The 18,851-nt window shown below is 55.3% G+C and overlaps 1 protein-coding gene across 3 annotated transcripts in view; it reads left to right on the plus strand.

The window, feature by feature from the left end:
• Positions 1-18,851, plus strand: part of PRDM16 (PR/SET domain 16) — a 379,959-nt gene that overhangs the window by 331,414 nt on the left and 29,694 nt on the right. For all 3 annotated transcript variants that reach the window (XM_075550289.1, XM_075550278.1, XM_075550299.1), the window contains exons 5-6: positions 9,904-10,006; positions 18,016-18,232. In XM_075550289.1, the coding sequence (XP_075406404.1) occupies positions 9,904-10,006; positions 18,016-18,232 (320 nt within the window). The remainder of the gene's footprint in view (positions 1-9,903; positions 10,007-18,015; positions 18,233-18,851) is intronic.

Raw genomic sequence — 18,851 nt, forward strand, 5'->3', positions numbered from 1 at the left:
CTAGGAGTTCAAACCGGCCAGCGGCTCTGCAGGAGAAAGAGCTGGCTATCGCTCCCAGAAAGAACTCCCCGCAGAACAACAAGGCAGAAATAAGCAACATCAACAGCAAACATCGTAAAAATTAAACCCAAATGTAAAAATAAATTGAGAAAAACGTGTCCTCCTCCCAGATGACATGAGACTGGAGTGAAGAGACTTGGATTAGAAGCACATGGAGAGGGCTCTGTCCTTGGAAGCGGGGGTTGGAGGGGGGGGCGGCGGGAAGGGGTGTCCCATGTGTCCTCGGTCTGCCGGGTCGGGGGGCGGTGGCGATTCCATGGGCTCCAGATCAGATTAACCAAAGATGCCGATTTTCGTTTTAAAAGGACTATTTCTTAGACCCTGTGTGAACTCAACCTGAGCCGGTACAGTGGGTATTTTTATGCAGCAAACGGGTTTTTTTTTTTAATTCTGCAGACGTACAAACTGGCTTCTTCCCCAATCCTTAACCAGAAAAGAAGAAAGAAAACCAAACTCACCATCAGCGGGTCGATGCCTATGCCTAGCGCCCTCCAGCGCAGGGTTGACCTGCCCCAGTGGGTCTCGCAGACCCTGACTCTTTCTGGGGCAGAAAGCCCCGTCCTTTCTCCCGTTAGCGTCGATGCTTTCAAACTCCCAACCTGTGCTCAGCACTCCACCAGGGCTCAAAGATCCCTAAAACTCAAAACCCCGTTTCTGTGGCTTGGAGCCTGTGCTCCAGGAGAGTGGAGGGGTGGGAATGGGGGGGACTTTCAACGGAGACACTGTCTCTGCTTCACCCCACCTCCACCTCCCCATGTTCCCTCTGCATTGGTCCCTATAAGTCGGTCCCTCAGATGGAAGACGCCGGGCTAAGGAGAGGGGGGTGCAGTTCTGTAACCAGACGGAGCGAGTTTGCTGTTTGCAACACACGGGGGGCTTTGTCCTGTGGCCTGTTCCCTTTCATGGCCACTCCTTCCCAAGTTCTATCCTAGCGTCGGAAACACATATGGCCCTGTCACTTGAATGCCAAGACCCCAAGTCACCTGCCGATTGTTGTGCTCTCGAGCCCCATAGAGGCATTGAACTGAAGTGTCATGCTCAGGGAAACAGCTTGTGATGGCTGGAAAACAAGCTGAGGACACCCTCAGGTGTCCGGCTGCTGGTTTCAAAGTGCCCCCTGGGCATTTCAAGCATCCAGGGAAGTCGCCATGCCTGGGGACGGTCTCCTCGGAGGGGATCCTGATTTGGACCCTCTGCTACTCATTTGAAAACCCGTTCTCAGAAGCACATGATCGCTCAGTAAATGTTTGCTGAGGGAATGAAGTGATGTTTTTAAAAGATCTTCTTGAGAGGGTTTTACTAGATTTTAAACTTTTTATTTTAAAAAAAGTCTTTAAAAAAAAGTAGGCCGAGTGGATTTTAAGGCAGCAGGAACCCTCCCAGCCGGGGAGAGTCAGGTCGCTGCCGGTGAGGGTGACGTTTGACCCTCGGAGCAGCTAAAATAAAAATGTCTCTGAAATGCTGACAATGATAAGACAAAGATGTCTGAAGGCGGCTTCTCTTTGAGAAGGAAACACGGCATTGTGTTAATGAGGTATCTCAAATTTCCCGTGAGCCCTGGAATTCCCACCAGGATTTCCTGCCCTTTATGGGCACACTCACTCACTCACTCACACACACACACACACACACACACACACGAACATTCCTTCCCTCTGACAAGCGCTCACTAGGACACATGAGATCAACCTCTCGCTCTCGCTCTGTCTCTCACACAAGTGAGCAATCTTTCTCACCCGTACTCACAACTACACATAGGGGAACTACCTCTCTCTCGTGCCCCCCCACACGGAGGTAATGTCTCCCTCTCACACACACAATGACATGGAGATAAGGGAACTTTCTCGGTATCTCTCTCTCCTTTTTCTTGTGTACCTCCTCTCTCTCTCTCTCTCTCTCTCTCTCTCTCTCTCTCTCTCTCTCTCTCTCTGCGTGTCTCTCTCACATCTCTCTCTCGCGCGCGCACACACACATACACACACACCAATCTCTCTTGTACACACACATAGCTGAACCATATCTTTCTGTCTCTCCTGTGCTGAGGGAGAAAGATGGGGCTTTCTACTCCCATAAAGAGTTATAGTCTCAGAATCTCACGGGGCAGCCCTACCCGGTCCTCTCAGGGGGCTAGAAATGGACACCGACTCCCTGGCAGTGAGTTGGTTTAGTGTCTCTCCACACACAAACACACACCAAGATAAGTGGCCTCTCTTCTCTCCCTCCCCGTCCTCTCTCCCACACATGAGTGAGCTCGATCTGTCTCTCTGTATCTCTTACAGACGCAGTCTGTCCCATTTCCTCGCCACCTCCCTTGCGCACCCCGCGAATACAGGATGGCGGACCCTGAAGGGAAGGGCCCCTCAAAGGTCTTCGGGGGAAACAGCTTCCATCGACCCCGGGGTGGGGGTGGGGGGGCCTGCTGTGAAGCCCAGTGTAGTTCTGTAGTTCGGAGAGCAGAGGAGAGGAGGCCAGGGTCGGTTTCGGCTTCCTGCAGCGAGCATCTCAGAGGTACAGTCCACAGAGCAGACGCGCCCCGGCAGGCGGGTGGGCCTGCAGGACAGCGGGGACCTGACTCTGCTTTCTTCCGAGTCTTCTGCCAGGCCTCACAACCCGATCCAGTGTGAATGCCAGGCCTCCAGACAGCCTGTGGACAGATGGACTCATGGGGAAGTGAGAAAGCCGGGGTGGGGGGGGCAGTGGTGTTTACCACCACCCGTAGGGGCTCCTCCCAGCCTCCATGGCTGCAGGGATGGGCTCTGAGGGCCGACTGAGTCCTTAGCCCTGATCCCGACCCCGGGGGGGTAGTCTTTGACTCAAAGGCCTTCCAGCCATGCCTGAGGGTGCTTGAGGAGTCGGGGACAGGCTCCAGTGAGCCATCTCTTAATCTTTCCGGCCAAAGGGTGGCAGCTGGCAGGGCTGCAGGCTGTAGGACAGGGGAGGCCAGGGGCTGCCCAAATGTCACTGGTCACCAGCTCCCTGAGAACTGCTGAGGGGCCCCATGAGTCCCCTGCTCCAGGGTCCTTGGCGGAGCAGTGACTACTATGTCATCCTGCCTTTACTCTCAGCCATGAGGTACCAGATGGGGAGCTGAGAGGCAGCAAAGGCCCCCTGGGGCCATGAGTTTCCTCATGGGCTCTGGCCCCATCCTCTAGAAAGGACACAAGAAGAGGTCACATGAAGTCCGTCCTCAGCCTTCATACCAGGCACCACCACCACCAGTGCAGAGCGGCAAAGATTCAGCACTGGGGGGGATAAAACACCCACAGCAAAGATCCAAGAGACAGAGCCTCTCTTAGGGACTCTCAGGGGTGGCCTGGACCCCTGATCATTTCCAAAGTCACCCTGCGGTGCCCAGACTGGGCCTTTCATTTCATTAGTCATTGCAGCTGGAACTGGAAGGCAGAGCCAGGCGCTCTTGTCCCTCTGGGTGACCTGCCTTTTGCCCACTCCTGCCCGCTCCCCACCTCCCACCCCCACTCCCAGCTCCCACTCCTCCATTAGGAAAAGCCAAACATTTCTGTCACACACACGCACCGTGGTTCTTTCTCCCACCGTGACAAGCCGGAACGTTGGCTGGAAGCATTTCAGGGGCAGAGACAGGAGCTGTCCCTGGATGGATTTACAGGTTCAGAGAAGACCGGCACCCTGGGGCAGAGGGTGCCCAGAGGAAGCCAAAGAGCCTTGTTCACCACTCGGCTTAAAAAAAAAAAAATCTTGCCTCTGTAGGGACAGATTGTGGGTACAGGTATCAAATGACCAAGGTGGGAAGCGGGTGGCAGGGGACAGAGTGCGATGGGGCTCCAGCCACATGCACAACTTAGGGAGCAGGACTTAGGGCTCCAGACCCTGAACGCACCCCAGGAAGACCAGCTCAGCCCACGAAATGCAGCCCACACCAGCCAAGCTGGCTGGGCTGGGCACCAGGGAAATGAAGGTCAGGGTGCCCAACAAGCCCAGGGGCAGTGGAGACAGGCAGCTCAGACTAGCCAGCTTGCAGGCCGCTGGGGCTTCAGCTGGAGTGCACTGGATGCTGCCCATGGGGGGCCGGGGCTCCCCAAAGTGGAAGCAGGCAAGCTAATCTCCTTCCCCGAGCAGGACACTCAAAGATGTGGTATCCGAAGCTCAGTCGACTGATCGTCAGGCAGCCCTGGCCCCTGAGCACCGGTCCCGCTTACAGTGAAAACCTGGTGACTCTCGGTTGATCAGACAGACAGACAGACGGGTGGAGGCCGTCTTCTGTTTCGCTTTCATTCCCTTTGCCCCAACGTCAGTCCTCTGGGCCTGTCTGTCTGTCAGGGTGGGTGATCAGTCGGTCGGCCAGGTCGGAATTTTTCAGCCAGGGGCGTCAGATGTCCATCTGGGTTTGCTCTCGGTGGGCACCGCCACCCCCTCCCCATAAGCACACTTCCTTCCTCCTTCTCTTGGCCTTTGTTCCCCAGGAGTCTCTCATTCCAAAGCTTTAAAATGAAGCTGCCCGGGTTAAGTGTTGGCTTTCAACCATTCGATAGCATCCCCCCCTGCTCCTGAATGAGAAGGGTCGGGGCAGGGGGAATGCATTGATTGCCTTTCCCAACCCGTTCACAAAAGACTTTCAAAATCCGTATGATCAAATTTGTTTTCATTCAGAGAAGGGCCATCTTGCATAGAGCCCTCCTCAGGGGCCCCGGGAGCCTCGCGGGGGCAGGAACAAAGGCTGGATTGCCCGCCGTCATCTTTCGACGGTGGGCGCTTAGGGTTTTCTTTTTCCTGTTTATGAAACGGGACTCGTGTTTAGGAGAGTCTTCCAGTCAAGGGGGACCCGGGAGCGGCGAGGCGTGAGCTGTTCTCCCGATTCTCAACCTCACAATGGAGAAAAACCGCGGTGGCGGGAGGCTCATCTGTGTGGGAGCTGCCAGGGCGGAGCACACCTGTGGGAGAGGGAGACAGGAGCAAAGTGGCCACAGCCACCTGTGGAACGTTGGGGACACTGCCGGCTGGTCCTCCTGCCCCGGCACAGCCATGAGCAGCCCGGGGAAGACATAGAGCAAACGAAAGTACAGAAGCCAACCAAAGAGAAAAGACTGAGTTCAGACTCAGGCCCCGCAGGACCCTGGAGCTTCACCGGCTCCTTCGTCCACACCAAGGGCTCAGCTAGTCCTGGGACACTAGGTGCCCAGAGCGCTTTCCCGGGAGGAGGCCGCCCAAGGGTGAGCGATTACAGTGCAGGGTAGGTGCCTGAGAGTGGGAGCAGCCAGACAGGGTCACGTCGTCCCCTTCTCGCCTGCCTTCGGTGTTTAAGATGTTCCTGGGAGACGAGAAGCATCCAGGGTAGATAGACGGAGAGACCGGACGGACCGAGTCATTAAGAGAATTTGCTTTTCAGCCGTGAGGTTTAGAGGAATTCAAATTCTGCTCGATGCACACCAGGCTTTTGTGAGAAAAGCTGCCCTCCCGTGTCATGCCGGGGCCTTAGCAAATTCAGGCACAATCGAATTCCGAAATCCAGGCCGGAGAGACATTGATTTGTGGTGCGGGGGGGAGATAAGCAGTCAGATTGCTATTCCATCTATTTCATTCAAATATCCCTTGAAATGATCCTCCAACTGATGGAAGAGGAAAATGGGAGCCTCCCTCCCCACAATCCACTTGATCCCTTTTTGTGAAAATCGTTCAGAAAGAAACACCCAGATATCTGCTCCCTCTCCTGACTTGTCACCCACTACCTAGCAATTTCTACCAAGAAAGGGAGGGGAAGAGGGGGGTATCATCTGATGGGCTGTTTCCCTTAACCCAGTGACCAGTAAAAAGATCTGAAAATACTATCTTTTCTTGGAAATCAATTTGATATGAAAAAAAGAAAGGAAATAAAAACTTATAGAAATCTTAAGGGCGGGGAAGGAGTCCAAGCTCAGAGTCATCACACTGCTGAGATATTCTTTGTCTTCAAGAATGCTGCTGAGGGTGGCGGGGGGGGGGGGGGGGGGGACAAACCAAAATCTTAATAAAAAAGATGCTGATTTTCAGACCCAGCTAAATGAACACGGCCCGTTTCCCGTCCACGCAGCAATGTCCCTGCCTCTTGTTGGGAAAAGTGGTCTCTATTTACTTGGCCCTGCACGCCGTGTCCCTACGGGAGCCTCCAGGCTGTGTGTGGAGGGAGATGAAAGGGGTGAAAACGGGCAGGCCACTCAAAAAGGCAGCGGTCCTTCGGGACCGAAGGACCTGTTCTAGGGGCTGGGGCGCGGCGTGCGGGAAAGCGTTGTTGTTACAGAGAGAACCTAAGTGTTGAAACAGGGAGTTCACTTCACATCAAGGCCGGGTTTGCCATCCTTATTTTTAAAAGCTGTTTAGAGTAGACGTTTATTGGAGCTAGTAAACTCCCTGCTGCGAAGCTCTTCCCCCCAACCCAGCGCCCCGACAGACACACACACACACACAACCAGAGCCCCTAAGAACCTTCCAGCTCTGGTGATCCGTCGGGGCTGCACTGCTGCGGATGCAGCGGTTTAGAAATGAGCCTGGGAGGCTTCCAGGTGGTCCCCCAAACAAACAGGCTGCTCTTTTTCCTTGCTCGGCCTGGTCCCCGGCCCCTGGACTCCCGGAGAACCGCAGAGGCTTAGAGACTGGTTTTCCCTGGTGGAGCAAACTCCTCCCGCTCTCTTCCAAGTGGCCGCCTCGCTTCAGGAACATATCGGGGTGCTGCTGGGGGCTTCCTACAGGACAGTAAAAACGCATTGTGTACCGCCTCTTCCACCAGCATGCAGGGCCCCCGGGGTGGTTCCTGCTGCCGAACGCTGAGCCGGCCTTTGTTCCGGGAAGTCCCCGGCCGATGAGGACCAGGGACCTGGGCTTGTGCCTGCCCAAGTCGGGCTGATAAGGCTTCTGGTGCCATTTGGAACTCGTGAACACGCCGCTAGTGTGTCAGAGCAGGGTCCGCGAGGTGGCCCTCGGACAGCCAAGGCCCAGTCTGGAGAAGTTTGCAGCCGTTTCTGGTCGCCTTCTCCCTGCCCAGGCAGTGGCAGGTGGGGCGTCCACCCACCCCCACCACGCCTGGCCCTGGGCCCTGCGATTAGCACTAATAGCCATTAATGCCACCGTCTACAGCTCAAAGTCCAGGAGGCCTCCGCAGACACCGCCATTGCCGAGCCACACGACCATCCCGTGGGCCCCGGGTCAGGGGGCCATGTGCGCTTGAGACCCTCGGAGCTTCCTTCGGGAGGCACACTGGCACAGAAGGACCCGAGCAGCCGCAGCATGGGTCGGAAGAAGGAGAGGTGGGGTGGGAGTCCCCAGGAGTCTGGCACCCTGAATGGATGGGAGGAGACAGCTGGGCAGCCAGGGCAGGGGTCCTAGGCAGATTGGGGTGGAGGCTTAGGGTACCCAGCAGCCCTTTGCCCGGCAGATCCCATGATCCTGGTGGGTGGGTGGGGGATCCCACACAGCGGGGTTGGGGTTGGGGGGGGTGGAATCAGAGGAAGGAGGTGGGCCTTGCCCACCCTATCCGGGTCCTTGCAGCATAGGACCCCCACTCCCTCTGTTTCTGGGAATGAAGTGCCACAGGCGCACACCCTCTGTCCTGGGGTGTGTGTGTGGGGGGGGTTGTGGCCAGTGGCCCCAGGGCACCAGGTGACTGTGGCCTGGCCAAGGTTGCTCTCAGTACTGCCCCTTCCCAACCTGCGACCTGGTGCTGGGCTGATGGCCATTCAGGGCCCAGCGCTAAAGGTTCCCTTGGCTGGAAGCTCCTTCCTGCTGGGCGATCTGGCAGCTGGGAATGAAGGCTACTACGGGGCTGGCCTCTTCCGCTGAGGGGCCCCAGCTCCCCGGCTCTCCTCAGGCCAACACCAGCCACACCCTGCCCTGTGGGTCTGATTTTGCGATACAGTGGCTCACGTCTGATATTTTAAAATAATTATTCTGCCTCTGCCTGAATCCTTTTTTTGTTTGGATTTTTTTTGTTTTTGTTTTTTTTTGGAGAAGAGACAAAAGCTCCAATCTTAATAATAATGACTCCATGAAGGAAGTCAAAGGGTGGGGCTTGGGCTGTCGTCCTCCCCCCCCCTCGTGGTAAATCTGCTGCCTTCATTGGGTGGCTTACCTGAGAATGATTGCCAAATAAAATAGTGCCCCCGCCTCAGGTTCCGGAACACACTTGTGGTATGTTCACAAGATGAATGTGCACAAGGCTGGCCCCCTCTTTCCGTCGTCCCAGCTCTGTGGTCTGCCAGCCCCCAACTAACCCACAGTCAGCTTTAGGGTTGCAGCCAGATCTCCGTCTACCTACTTGAGCAATGGGTGTCTTCTGGGGTTCCTCAGGACTAGGGGCAGGCGAGTTGATGGGTAAGCTTGTTTGGGGCACCAAGGTGAGGGCCACCAGGAAGCTGTGGGGCAGGTGTTTCCCTGGGGAGGACGGAGGGAGGGAGAAAATGGCGTGTGCTTGGCAGTCTAGACCCAGCTGCTGTGGGGATGCCTGGCCTGGTGGCAGCAGGCTTGCAATGGGAACCAGAGCATTGTGGCGAGGACTGCCCAGGACTGGCCTCAGCCAGAGGCCCCTCCCTCCCCAATCTCCACCAGCCCCAATTCCGTGGCCTCCGGCCCAGCCTGTCTGGATGCGAACGGCAGTGCTTTAGAACCTTTCCATGGGAAAGGCCTAGATGAGCTGTCACCCGAGGTCCCAGGACTGAGGAGTCTGGCCAGGGTTTTTTTTACCACCCAACTAGCAGGCCTCCAGGTGCGCCTGCGGGTCCTGGGAGCCCCTTGGCCCCTATTGCCTCATGGGCCTGTGTGCTCATACTCAGGGCAGGGTGGTTGGCAGTGGGGCAATACAAGCAAAATGCACCCCATCCTCATTTCTGGATAGGCCAGTCCCTTCATGAGGAGTAGGGGCCTCCTGTACATGAACCCTGTAGGTGGTCCCAGTCCCAGTCGAGGGCAGGGGGCTCAGGGCCGGCCATGCCCATTCCCCAAGCTCTGTTTCCAAGGACCCTTGTTAAGCCCCACTTTCTGGATCACTTGGGGTTCCCTAATCCTGCCCACTCTAGCTTCCTTGTCCTGGAGACACAGCGGCAGGCTCAGCTGACACCATTCTCACTTGCTCCACTGGGAGCCTTCAGCCAAACACTCCAAACTCCGTTCCCCGGACCTCTGGGCTGTCCTGTTGAAGAATCTGCCTGGAGGCCCCCACCCTTATGTTCCAGGGTTTCCCCTCTCTGAGACCCTGGCCAGCCTGCCCTTTCCCCTTCCCTTGCCGGTGGCCTCTGCACTACGGTGTCTTAAGCTGCCAGATCTCTGCCTGAGCTCAGAGCCACCTTTATGCAAGTCTGAATGTACTCACATCACCACCACCCTGTCCCCAGGCCACCCCCAGAGACACCAAAGGTGTCTCATTTGCATACATCTTGAAGGAAGGGTACTCCAGGTTCAGGCCAGGTCCCTATGTCCCCCTTCTCTCTCATACGCCCCCCCCCCGCCCCTTTTGGCTCAGTTAGCTGTGTTCCATCCAGGACTACTCGCAGGTGTGCCTAGGAAAGGTCGGGCAATCTGTCTCCATGAAAGTCGCTAACTGAGGAACAGGCGGTTCTGTGCTGTCACTCATGTGCCTGCCATGCATTGGAATTGAGTCCTGGAAATGTGGCCGGGGCTGTTTGTTGGTTAGTTTGTTATTTGGGGGGGGGGGGCTGATGGTTAGACACTTAGACATGAATTCGCACCTCTTTAACCCTTTACAAACACCTGAAAACAGAGCCTGACTGAAAAGGACTTCAGGGTGCTGACACAACCTCTTGGCTGACCTCTCCAATTAGCGGAGGTTGGCAGGATGTGGGGCTCTGTGGACACTGATGCCTGCTCTCCCCTTCCCCGTCCTAGGTTTACTATAAAGTCATTAAGGACATCGAGCCAGGCGAGGAGCTGCTGGTGCACATGAAGGAAGGGGCCTTCTCTCTGGGGACCGTGCCGCCCAGCCTGGATGGTAAGCTCCACTGGGGGGGGGGGGGAAGGGACAGGGGCCTGCCCGAAACGCCTAGGCACACCCCAACCCCTTATCCCCCATGCCTCCTGATTCAGGCTGGCATGCCGGCCCGTGCAGTGGACACTGCTGCTTCTATCAACTCCAGGGAGCTGCTTCTCAGGCCACAAGCACACCTGCCTGTTAAGAAGGGGCTCTGATTGGTGTCGAAGTGTTGAGTGGGCTCTGCGGGGGCTGCTGTTGTTTTACTTTTTGTTTTGCTGTGTTATAATGATTATAGTGTATCTCTATATATATACTATAGAATATATAGTATAGTGTGTATAAAGTATATATAATTTTATATGATATATAATAATATATAATGTAGCTGGTATATATACTATAGTATCTATATTGCATATATAATTTATATATCATGTATAAATATATATGTTTATATACATAAATATAATAATATAGTATAGATAGCACATATGATTTTATATAATATATATGGTATGTGATATATAATAATATATAATATAGATAGTACTGTATATGGTATAGTACATATAATTTTATATGATATCTATAATAATATAATATGTATAGTAATATACAATATATATAATATAGATGGTATATATAGTATCATATATACAGTACATAAAATCATATATGCTATATATATAATAATATATAAAAACAATACATACAATATAGATAGGATCTATAGTTTATATAATTTTTGCATCTACTGGATATGTAATGCTTTCCCTAACATATATAGTATAGATATATATGGTTTTTTAAATTCACCAACCCAGTCTGATGGCATGGAGGCCTCATCCCTCTGAAGAAAACAATGTCCATACAGAGTTATAGACAATCAAACCAAGTCCCAGGGAGACGTTACCAAAACACCCACAGCCCTCCCTGCCATGCAGCGGATGCTGACTCACTCTGACCCCAGAGGTCAGGGTAGAACTGCCCCTGTGGGTTTCAGAGCCTGCAACGCTTTGCCAGTGCAGAAAGCCCCAGTAGTGGGAGCTTAGAGGAAGAAAGGGGGAAAGGAGGCTTTCTGGGGCAGTGGGGTGGGGGGTGGGTAATGGTCTCAGTACAGCACTGAGCCAAACTGAGCTCTCCTGAAACAGCCCGCCCCCATGGGAGCAGCCACCCTAACTTGCCTTTCTTCTCCACTGGCCCAGCCGTGTCTGTGTCCCCTCCCTGTGGGAGATGGACCAGGGTCCTTTCCTCATGCCCAGACTCAACCACGGACTGAGAGGACTAAGCAATTCGAATCCCAAACAGGCCCTGCTTGTCTCTCCCCACCCAAAAAAGAAGAAGAAGGAAAAAAAAGATTTATTCCCTCATCCACGTTCACCTTGGGCAGTCTGGGGTGCATTTTAAATCCCCTTTAAAAAGTCCGGGAGCAGGCGGCTCCGGGTTTCTGGCCTGGCTTCCTTTCTCAGAGGGGACCTCCCAAGTGACCAGAAAAGCCACCCCCTCCCCTTGGGCTAGTGGTGTGTTCCTGCCCTGCTCATGTGAGAGAAAGGAGGGAGGAGAGTCTCCCTTTCTGCCTGGCTTTCCCCTCCCCTCCAAACACACCACGGCTTAATTATTAATGCCATTAACTACCAGTTTCTCTAAGAAGCCACTTGAAATCCGTGCCCAGGGAGTGGCCTGGGCTCGGCCAGAGCCGGATGTTAGCGTGAGCTAGAAGCTTCCAGACCAGACACGGAGAACCCAGCACGGCTCCAAAGATCCCGGTCCTTCAAAAAAAAATTGGTGGGGTTGGGGGGAGGGGCCTGCTGTCCCTGGTTTGTCCGAGAGGAAATATCACCCCAGAAGGACAGTTTTACGAGCCGGGTCCTGTCTGTAACTCTCTTCTCAAGTTTGGTTTTAATTAAGCGGCGGAGAAAAGAAAAATAAATTGCCAGGAGCTGGGTAGCGGGGAGGAAGGTCTCATTTCCCTTAAAATAATTGTTGTGAAGACCTCTGTATCGTTTGATCGCGCACGAGCGGGAGCAAAGATAAATCCACCGAGCTCAAGCAGAATGCTTGAGTGGGAAATTCCATTTCGATAATGAACCCCCGGGTCTCCCCCCGCCACTACCACCCCCCCCCCAAAAACCCCACCCTTTAAAACCTTAGTTCCTTATTATCAACCCCGGATACTCAATAACCTGAATTCCCATTTTCCTCATCACGGATCCAACGTTAGTAAGCTAATTGCTTCCCACACATACTGGTCCGGCATCCAATATTCGACTTTCACACTCCCTCCTGTCAAAGATCTTTACCTCGTCCCCCCACCCTCGCCCCACCCCCAGCCAAACTCTGAGTCGCAACAGAAAGAAAATGCAAAAATGTTCCTCGCTAAGATAATTATCATAAAAAAATCTTTTATCCCGGCCCCAGCTAAATACAGCCAGGCCCTTATCACGGCGGGAATTTGGAGTGGTCCCTCTGGCTCCTTTGAGCTCAGAGCCTGGGAAGTCAGCATGTGGATGTCACATAATTGTGTCCTCCCTCTGCTCCCTGAAGCTATTAGGCGTGGATTTATTTTTCTGTGGCATTCCTGCTCGGCCACGTGAGTTTGCTGATGGAACTCGAGACAGACAAGGGAGGCTCGGGGTTGACAGGCAGACTGGGCTGCTGTGCCAGCCGCTTGCTGGGGTTTGGGGAGAAAGAAGGGACCCCCCATGACCCCAGCCCGTGTGCCCGCACCCACACCCCACCCAGAGTTCCAGGAGAGGAGTTCTTTCCCCCCCTGCACACTGTGTGCTCTTCAGCTGAGAAGGGAGGTCGCTGGGGACCACACTCAGGTAGCAAAGGACCAATGGAGTCTTGTTTGCCAGCAGAAGGGCAGGTGGTGTGGGGGTGGGGGGAAGCCTGGCTAAAAGGTCAGGGATTCAAATCAGCCCAGACTTCCCACCTGGCGATCTGCTCCCCTCAGAGTATTCCCCCACTGCTTTGGAGAGTCTCTGGGGAATGGCCTGGGCTGCATAGGACATCGGGGGAAGGGGGGTCATGCTGATTTCACTTGGTCTCCTGTCTTCATTATCATATGGGGGGTGCTCTTAAGAGAAAACAAAAAGCATGCGTTCCCTACAAGGAGGACACCATCGCCTTTTTAGAAAGGCTCGTAGAATGTATCTATATATGAACACGTGAGCTGGAACAGAAACCTAAATGAATGGGGTAGGGGGGTCATTCAGAAGGGAAAAAGTGACTTGGTGCAGGGGGGGAGGCAGGGAAGGGTGTGGCAGGCATGATTTCAGAGCATGCTATGGTTGACATCTTGGGCAGAGGTGTGGGGAGTCGGGTTGGATTGCATGGGGGATCAGCCTACTCTGAAAGCAAAACAGGGCGCTCTGGACGCACCAGAGCCATGGTGGTGAGAGAAGGTGCCGGCACAAGGTTACCGTGGCGAGAGATGAGATACGTGATGTCGTGGGATGTGACATCACGTGGTGACGTGGGATGTCACGTGCTATGACGTAGAGGAGCCCTGGTCACCCAGCAGTGAAGCACCCTGCAAGAGCTCAGACCCCCGGCCCCTCTGCGGGAGAAAGACCCAGCAATCAGCCCCCGTAGAGATGTCCACCTAGAGAACATGACGGGCAGCTCTGCTCTGGCCCAGACGTTGCTGAGCCTGAATCCACTGACAGCCCCCCACAACCTAGAACGTAGCAGAGCACAGGACAGTGCATGTGAATGTGGCAGGGCGAGCCCACGGCCTTGCTTCTAGTCGCATGAAGAGGAAGACCGTGATTGGCACCCACAGCCCAAGTCTGAGTCCTATTAAGCAGAGGTCAGACAGGCCCCCTCTGCCCAGCCTTTTCACCTTGGCTGACCCCAGCCGTCTCTCCCAGGGCCCACCCGCCCTCTCTCTCTGCGAGGTTCACTAATCCATTGCAGTGGTTACATGCTCACAGGGAAAAAACTCAGCGTGACAGATTTTATCAGAAAATCCACAGGATGCAGCTCAAGATCGGGAACTAGTCGGGATGCAATTCTTCCACTAAGGCACCTGTTTAGCTGGTACAACTCTCCCTTTGGGCCTCAGCCTCTGGGGCCCTAGACGCCTGGCCTCTGCCCTGCTGGGCAAGTGCTACAAAGCCCTTTTCCGCTTTAGGGGGACGGGTCCAGCGGCGCTGCACTCCACCAAAGGCACTGGGCTTTCTCGCTCCCTGTGGGCCCGGTAGTCTCCCGGAGCCATTCCTGCTGTCTCTCTGCCACTGCTTCCTGCCCTCTCTTCACCTCTGAGGTCACACCTCCATCTCTGACTCCTTGGTCCAGAGCTTGGTCAGCACAGGGACCTCAGGCCAGAGGACACACTCTGCTCCCAGGTTGCCTAAAAGCTGGTAGCGTGGAAGAAATGACCTGTCCTCCTGTTAGGGTTCCATACACCTTATTGGTGTGGGCCCTCCAAGTGCCAGCAGGCTACCCAGTGCCCTTGCTACCAGTACCTCACTTGTATAGCTCCACCCAGTCATCTGGGGGGAGTTCCAAAGACCATGATCAGTCAAGCCTTATTAAATATAAACTCATTGTACTGCAGGTCATCCTTGCCATTGGGTCAATTCCATCTCATAGCAACCCTACAGGACAGAGTAGCCCCAGAGGCTCTCCGAGGTTGTGCACCTTTATAGAAGCAGACAACCACATCTTCCTCCCATGGAGCAGCTGGTGGCTTTGAACCGGCGACCTTTCGGTTCGCAGCCAATCACTGAACCTCTGCACTGTCAGGTCTCCTCATCGAGTAAACTACAAGAGTAATCAATACATTATGGTCCAGTGGCCCCTGGATGACACAGACAGTGAAGCGCTCGGCTACTAGCCGAGAGAGGCTGTTGGTTCAAATCCGCTCAGAGGCACCTTGGAAGAAAGTTCTGGCGATCCGTTTCAGAGGCCACAGCCTCGAAATCCCCGTGGAACACAGTTCTCACCCGGAGCCTGGGATCCGCCAGACTCCACCATCATCCACGCAATGAGAGTAGAACGTATTCTTCCAGTGCCTTGTTACGGTGAATTAACCCCAGGGGAAAGCAAGCCCCATCCCCCACACCCATCCTGTCTCCCCTCCTGTACCCCACACCCCCAGCCACGTTTCCAGAGCCAGCTTTACCTGAGTGGAAGGCCGGGGGTTTGTCCACACCCCTCGGCAGGGCAGGAGAAGTTCAGATGTGTGCTCTCCCTGGCTCCGACCTTTGGGGGGGCGGGGGCACTGTGGTCCCTGAGAGGGGTGGGGAGGGGGAGGAGGGTTTTCCGTTTTCCGTTTCAACCCGTTCCCAAGGCCAAACTGGCTGGAGAACCCAGTGGGTGGAGGGGTTTGTTTTCAAGTTCCGGCACCCATGCCCGCCGGCTTGTTCCTGGTCTGGTGCAGGCAGAGTGGGGAGAGCTTGGCACCTCTTAACTCCGTTGTGACGTGGTGGAGAGTGTCCCCTCTCCGACTTTCTTCAGTTTTCGAAGCCCCTCGGGGGTAGGGGGATCTGGGAACCGACTCTGTTGGAGAATGAGCCCTCTGGGCTGAGCTATCAAGGCTCATCCCAGGTGATCACAGGTGAAGGCCACAAAGGTGGCCGCATCCCAAACACAGGGCCACACTGTGTTGCTTCTTACCCTTGTAGCAACGCGGGAACTTAGCCCTCCTGCCGCTTGGCACCAAGCCAACAGGGACGTTTGGGCTACCTGACTCAGCCCAGCCTCAGTTTCTTAGTTTTACTTGGCACAGGCCAAGTGCCCTCCTGAGCTGGCACAGGCTTCGATGGGTGAAGAGCGGGTGTTGCTGACAAGAGCGCCTGCCACCCAGAGATTCCGGGCAGCACCCAGTGCTGGCCTCATGCCGCATGGGGTCCCTGCCACAGACATTGCTCCTGGAAGTCGGTGACCTTTCGAATTGTAGTTTGAGTGTAGTGCTTTGTAGGCTCCAAGAGAGGCTGTGTCTGGGTGTGCATCCCTGTGTCACCGCTCCCCACCCTGCCACTGCGGAGAGTAAGCCCTCCGACCGGTCTTGAGTTAGAATCTTCTCTGCCAGCTCCCTCTGCAGGCTGCAGGCCCCCTGGTGCTGGGAACTCAGTGGACCTAGCTGTGACACATGGAGCCAGGATCCCGGTGACTCCTATGAGCTTTTGTCTTTGCAAAGCTTGGTGCAGGCTCCCTGGCCTGGCCACCTGCCTTGTCCCCTCCATGCCCCAGTCTTCTGTGGCTGGCATTGCCTGAGCTGTTTGGCACAGGGACCAGAACCCTCAGCTAAGGTGCACAGTGACCTCCAGACCAGAGGACACAGGCCCTGAGCAGGGCTGGCTGCTGGGCCAGCTGCCTCCACCGCTCCTTCGTGGTCTGTTTCCTCCAGTAAGTGGCTGATGGGACAGCCCAGGAACCAGCCAATGAGAACTTCTGGGGCTGAGGTGAGGGTCCGTGTATTATGACCTCTCTGGCCCCCAGTCAGGCTGTTTCCAGGGCTCCTCCTGGCCCACGACACCCGAGCATTGCCTCTGGCCCAAACCATGAAGGAAGACGGCCTCTGGAGGCTAATGCTGTGATGGGAGGAGTCCATGGGGGTCATCCAACATCTCCTGAGCAGGGTAGGCAAGCAGCATTTCAGAGCCAGCTGTCCATCAGGAGTGTGCAAAAGCACACCCAGTGCACACACGCGACACACAACGTGCGTGCAGGTTCACACTCATATGCACACAGGATCGCACACAGTGCATCCATGACACAGACCCACACAAATGCATGCATGCCCACATGCATGTGCATGCATGTAATAAGGATGCTCACACTCACATTTACACAAATGCACACGTGTGCCAACAGCAGCCCATGCCCATAAACATGAGTATGCAGATGACTCATATGAACACATATTGGCTTCTAGCACATACACACTTGAACATACAAACAGCAACATGAATGTCATGGATGCATGCAACACATTTACATATGCATGGTGAAATGAATAGATGCACACACATGAACCCACAAGTGTGTACAAATTCACACACACACCAACATGCAGGCACAGTTACACACATGAACACACAGAGAAATGACAGGCTTGTGTGCAGGTGTGAAAATATCCATGCACACACACTCACACATGGACACACACAGGCAGCAACACAGGTTCAAACACAGTCATGCTCCTTAGCATTGGTGCCTATGAACACTTAGGCATGCGCACAGGCACGGGGGCAAGCACAGGCACACACATTCATACAGAGGTGCACAAACACAGCAGACACCTTCAAGTACACACATGCATGCACACACAGTAGCCATAAGTGCACAGCATGCACCCATGCACACAACTGCAAATTCGGACGCACACACCACCCCACACACACATCTGTACACACTTTGCCCAGCAGCACAGGGACACACACCTCTCTGCTCATTTGGGCTTCCTCCAGACCCGGGTGGGCCCAAATTGTCCTGGGGAGGGGAGGGGGCAGGGGTCCGGGGTCCAGGGGAAGCTACTGCCCCATGCAGCCAGCAGCCAGGCTGGGGATGAGCCCATGCCTCCCCCGGGAGATTTACAGCTCTCGACTGGATTGTTTGGCTTGGCACTGTGGTCAGGATGCCGCCTCGTAAACTTAATAATAGCTGCCCCCCCTTTAATTTGTTTGACCTTGACGACAGTAATTTATGACACACATTAGATCTCCTTAGGCTTTTGCCTCCTGATTCATAAACAAAGCACTTGGGCCTGACTTCCTGCCCTGCTCCCAAGCTCTGCGCCTGGGCCGTGGCCGCCCGCCTGGGGATGTGTGGAGGAATGGGAGTCAGCCCATTGTGTTGCCCAGACCCAGGGCTTGGGGACCTCCCGGGGTCCCTAGTCTGCACAGTCCCCATCCCACCCCCCAGGTGGCCACTCCCAGGATCCGGATGATGGCTGGAAGTGCGGCAGCCGGAGAGACCAGTGTGGGCAGCAGTGGGATGTTAACCGTGGGGGCCCTGCCCCCCTGCAGGGCCGGAGCTGGCCAGGCGCCCACTCCGCGTCGCCCCCTCTTTTCCAGAGGAGCACACCTTCCGCTGCGACAACTGTGACGAGCTCTTCCAGTCCAAGCTGGACCTGCGGCGCCACAAGAAGTACGCGTGCGGCTCCGTGGGCGCTGCGCTCTACCAGGGCCTGGCCGACGACCTCAAGTCCGAGGGCCTGGCCAGTGCGGGCAGCGGGGTCGGGCAGGCCCATGAGTGCAAGGACTGCGAGCGGATGTTCCCCAACAAGTACAGGTGCCTCAGCCCTGCCTGCCCTCCTCCTCCCTCCTCTTGCACCCCCTCCTCCTGCTGCCTCCTCCTCCTGCACCCCTCTTCCCTCCTGCCCTCCTCCCCTTCCACCTCCTCCTCCTCCCTCTCCCTCCTCCCTGCTGCTCTCTCCTTCCCTCTTGAACCCCTCCTCCCACCTCCCCCTGATGCTTCCTCCTCCTGCACCCCTCTTTTCTCCTGCCCTCCTCCCTTCCACTCCCTCCTCCTCCTCCCTCCTTCCTTCTTGAACCCCTCCTCCCCCTGCTACTTCCTCCTCCTGCACCCCTCTTCCCTCCTGCCCTCCTCCCCTTCCACTCCCTCCTTCCCTCTAGAACCCCTCCTCCCTCCTCCCTCTGCTACTTCCTCCTCCTGCACCCCTCTTCCCTCCTGCCCTCCTCCCCTTCCACCTCCTCCTCCTCCCCCTTCCTCTCCTTCCCTTCTTGCTCCCTCTCCCCTCTACTCCCCATCCTCCCTCCCACACCCCTGCCCCTCTTCTGCCTTCTGTTTCTGTAGTTCCCCCTCTCACCTCAATCCTCCTCCCCAACTCCATTATCCCTCCTCCCCCTCCTTTCTCCCCTCCACACCCCCTGACCACCGGGAGTCGGAG

The sequence above is a fragment of the Tenrec ecaudatus genome, chromosome 1 (assembly GCF_050624435.1).
Source record: "Tenrec ecaudatus isolate mTenEca1 chromosome 1, mTenEca1.hap1, whole genome shotgun sequence".
Classification (NCBI taxonomy): domain Eukaryota; kingdom Metazoa; phylum Chordata; class Mammalia; order Afrosoricida; family Tenrecidae; genus Tenrec; species Tenrec ecaudatus.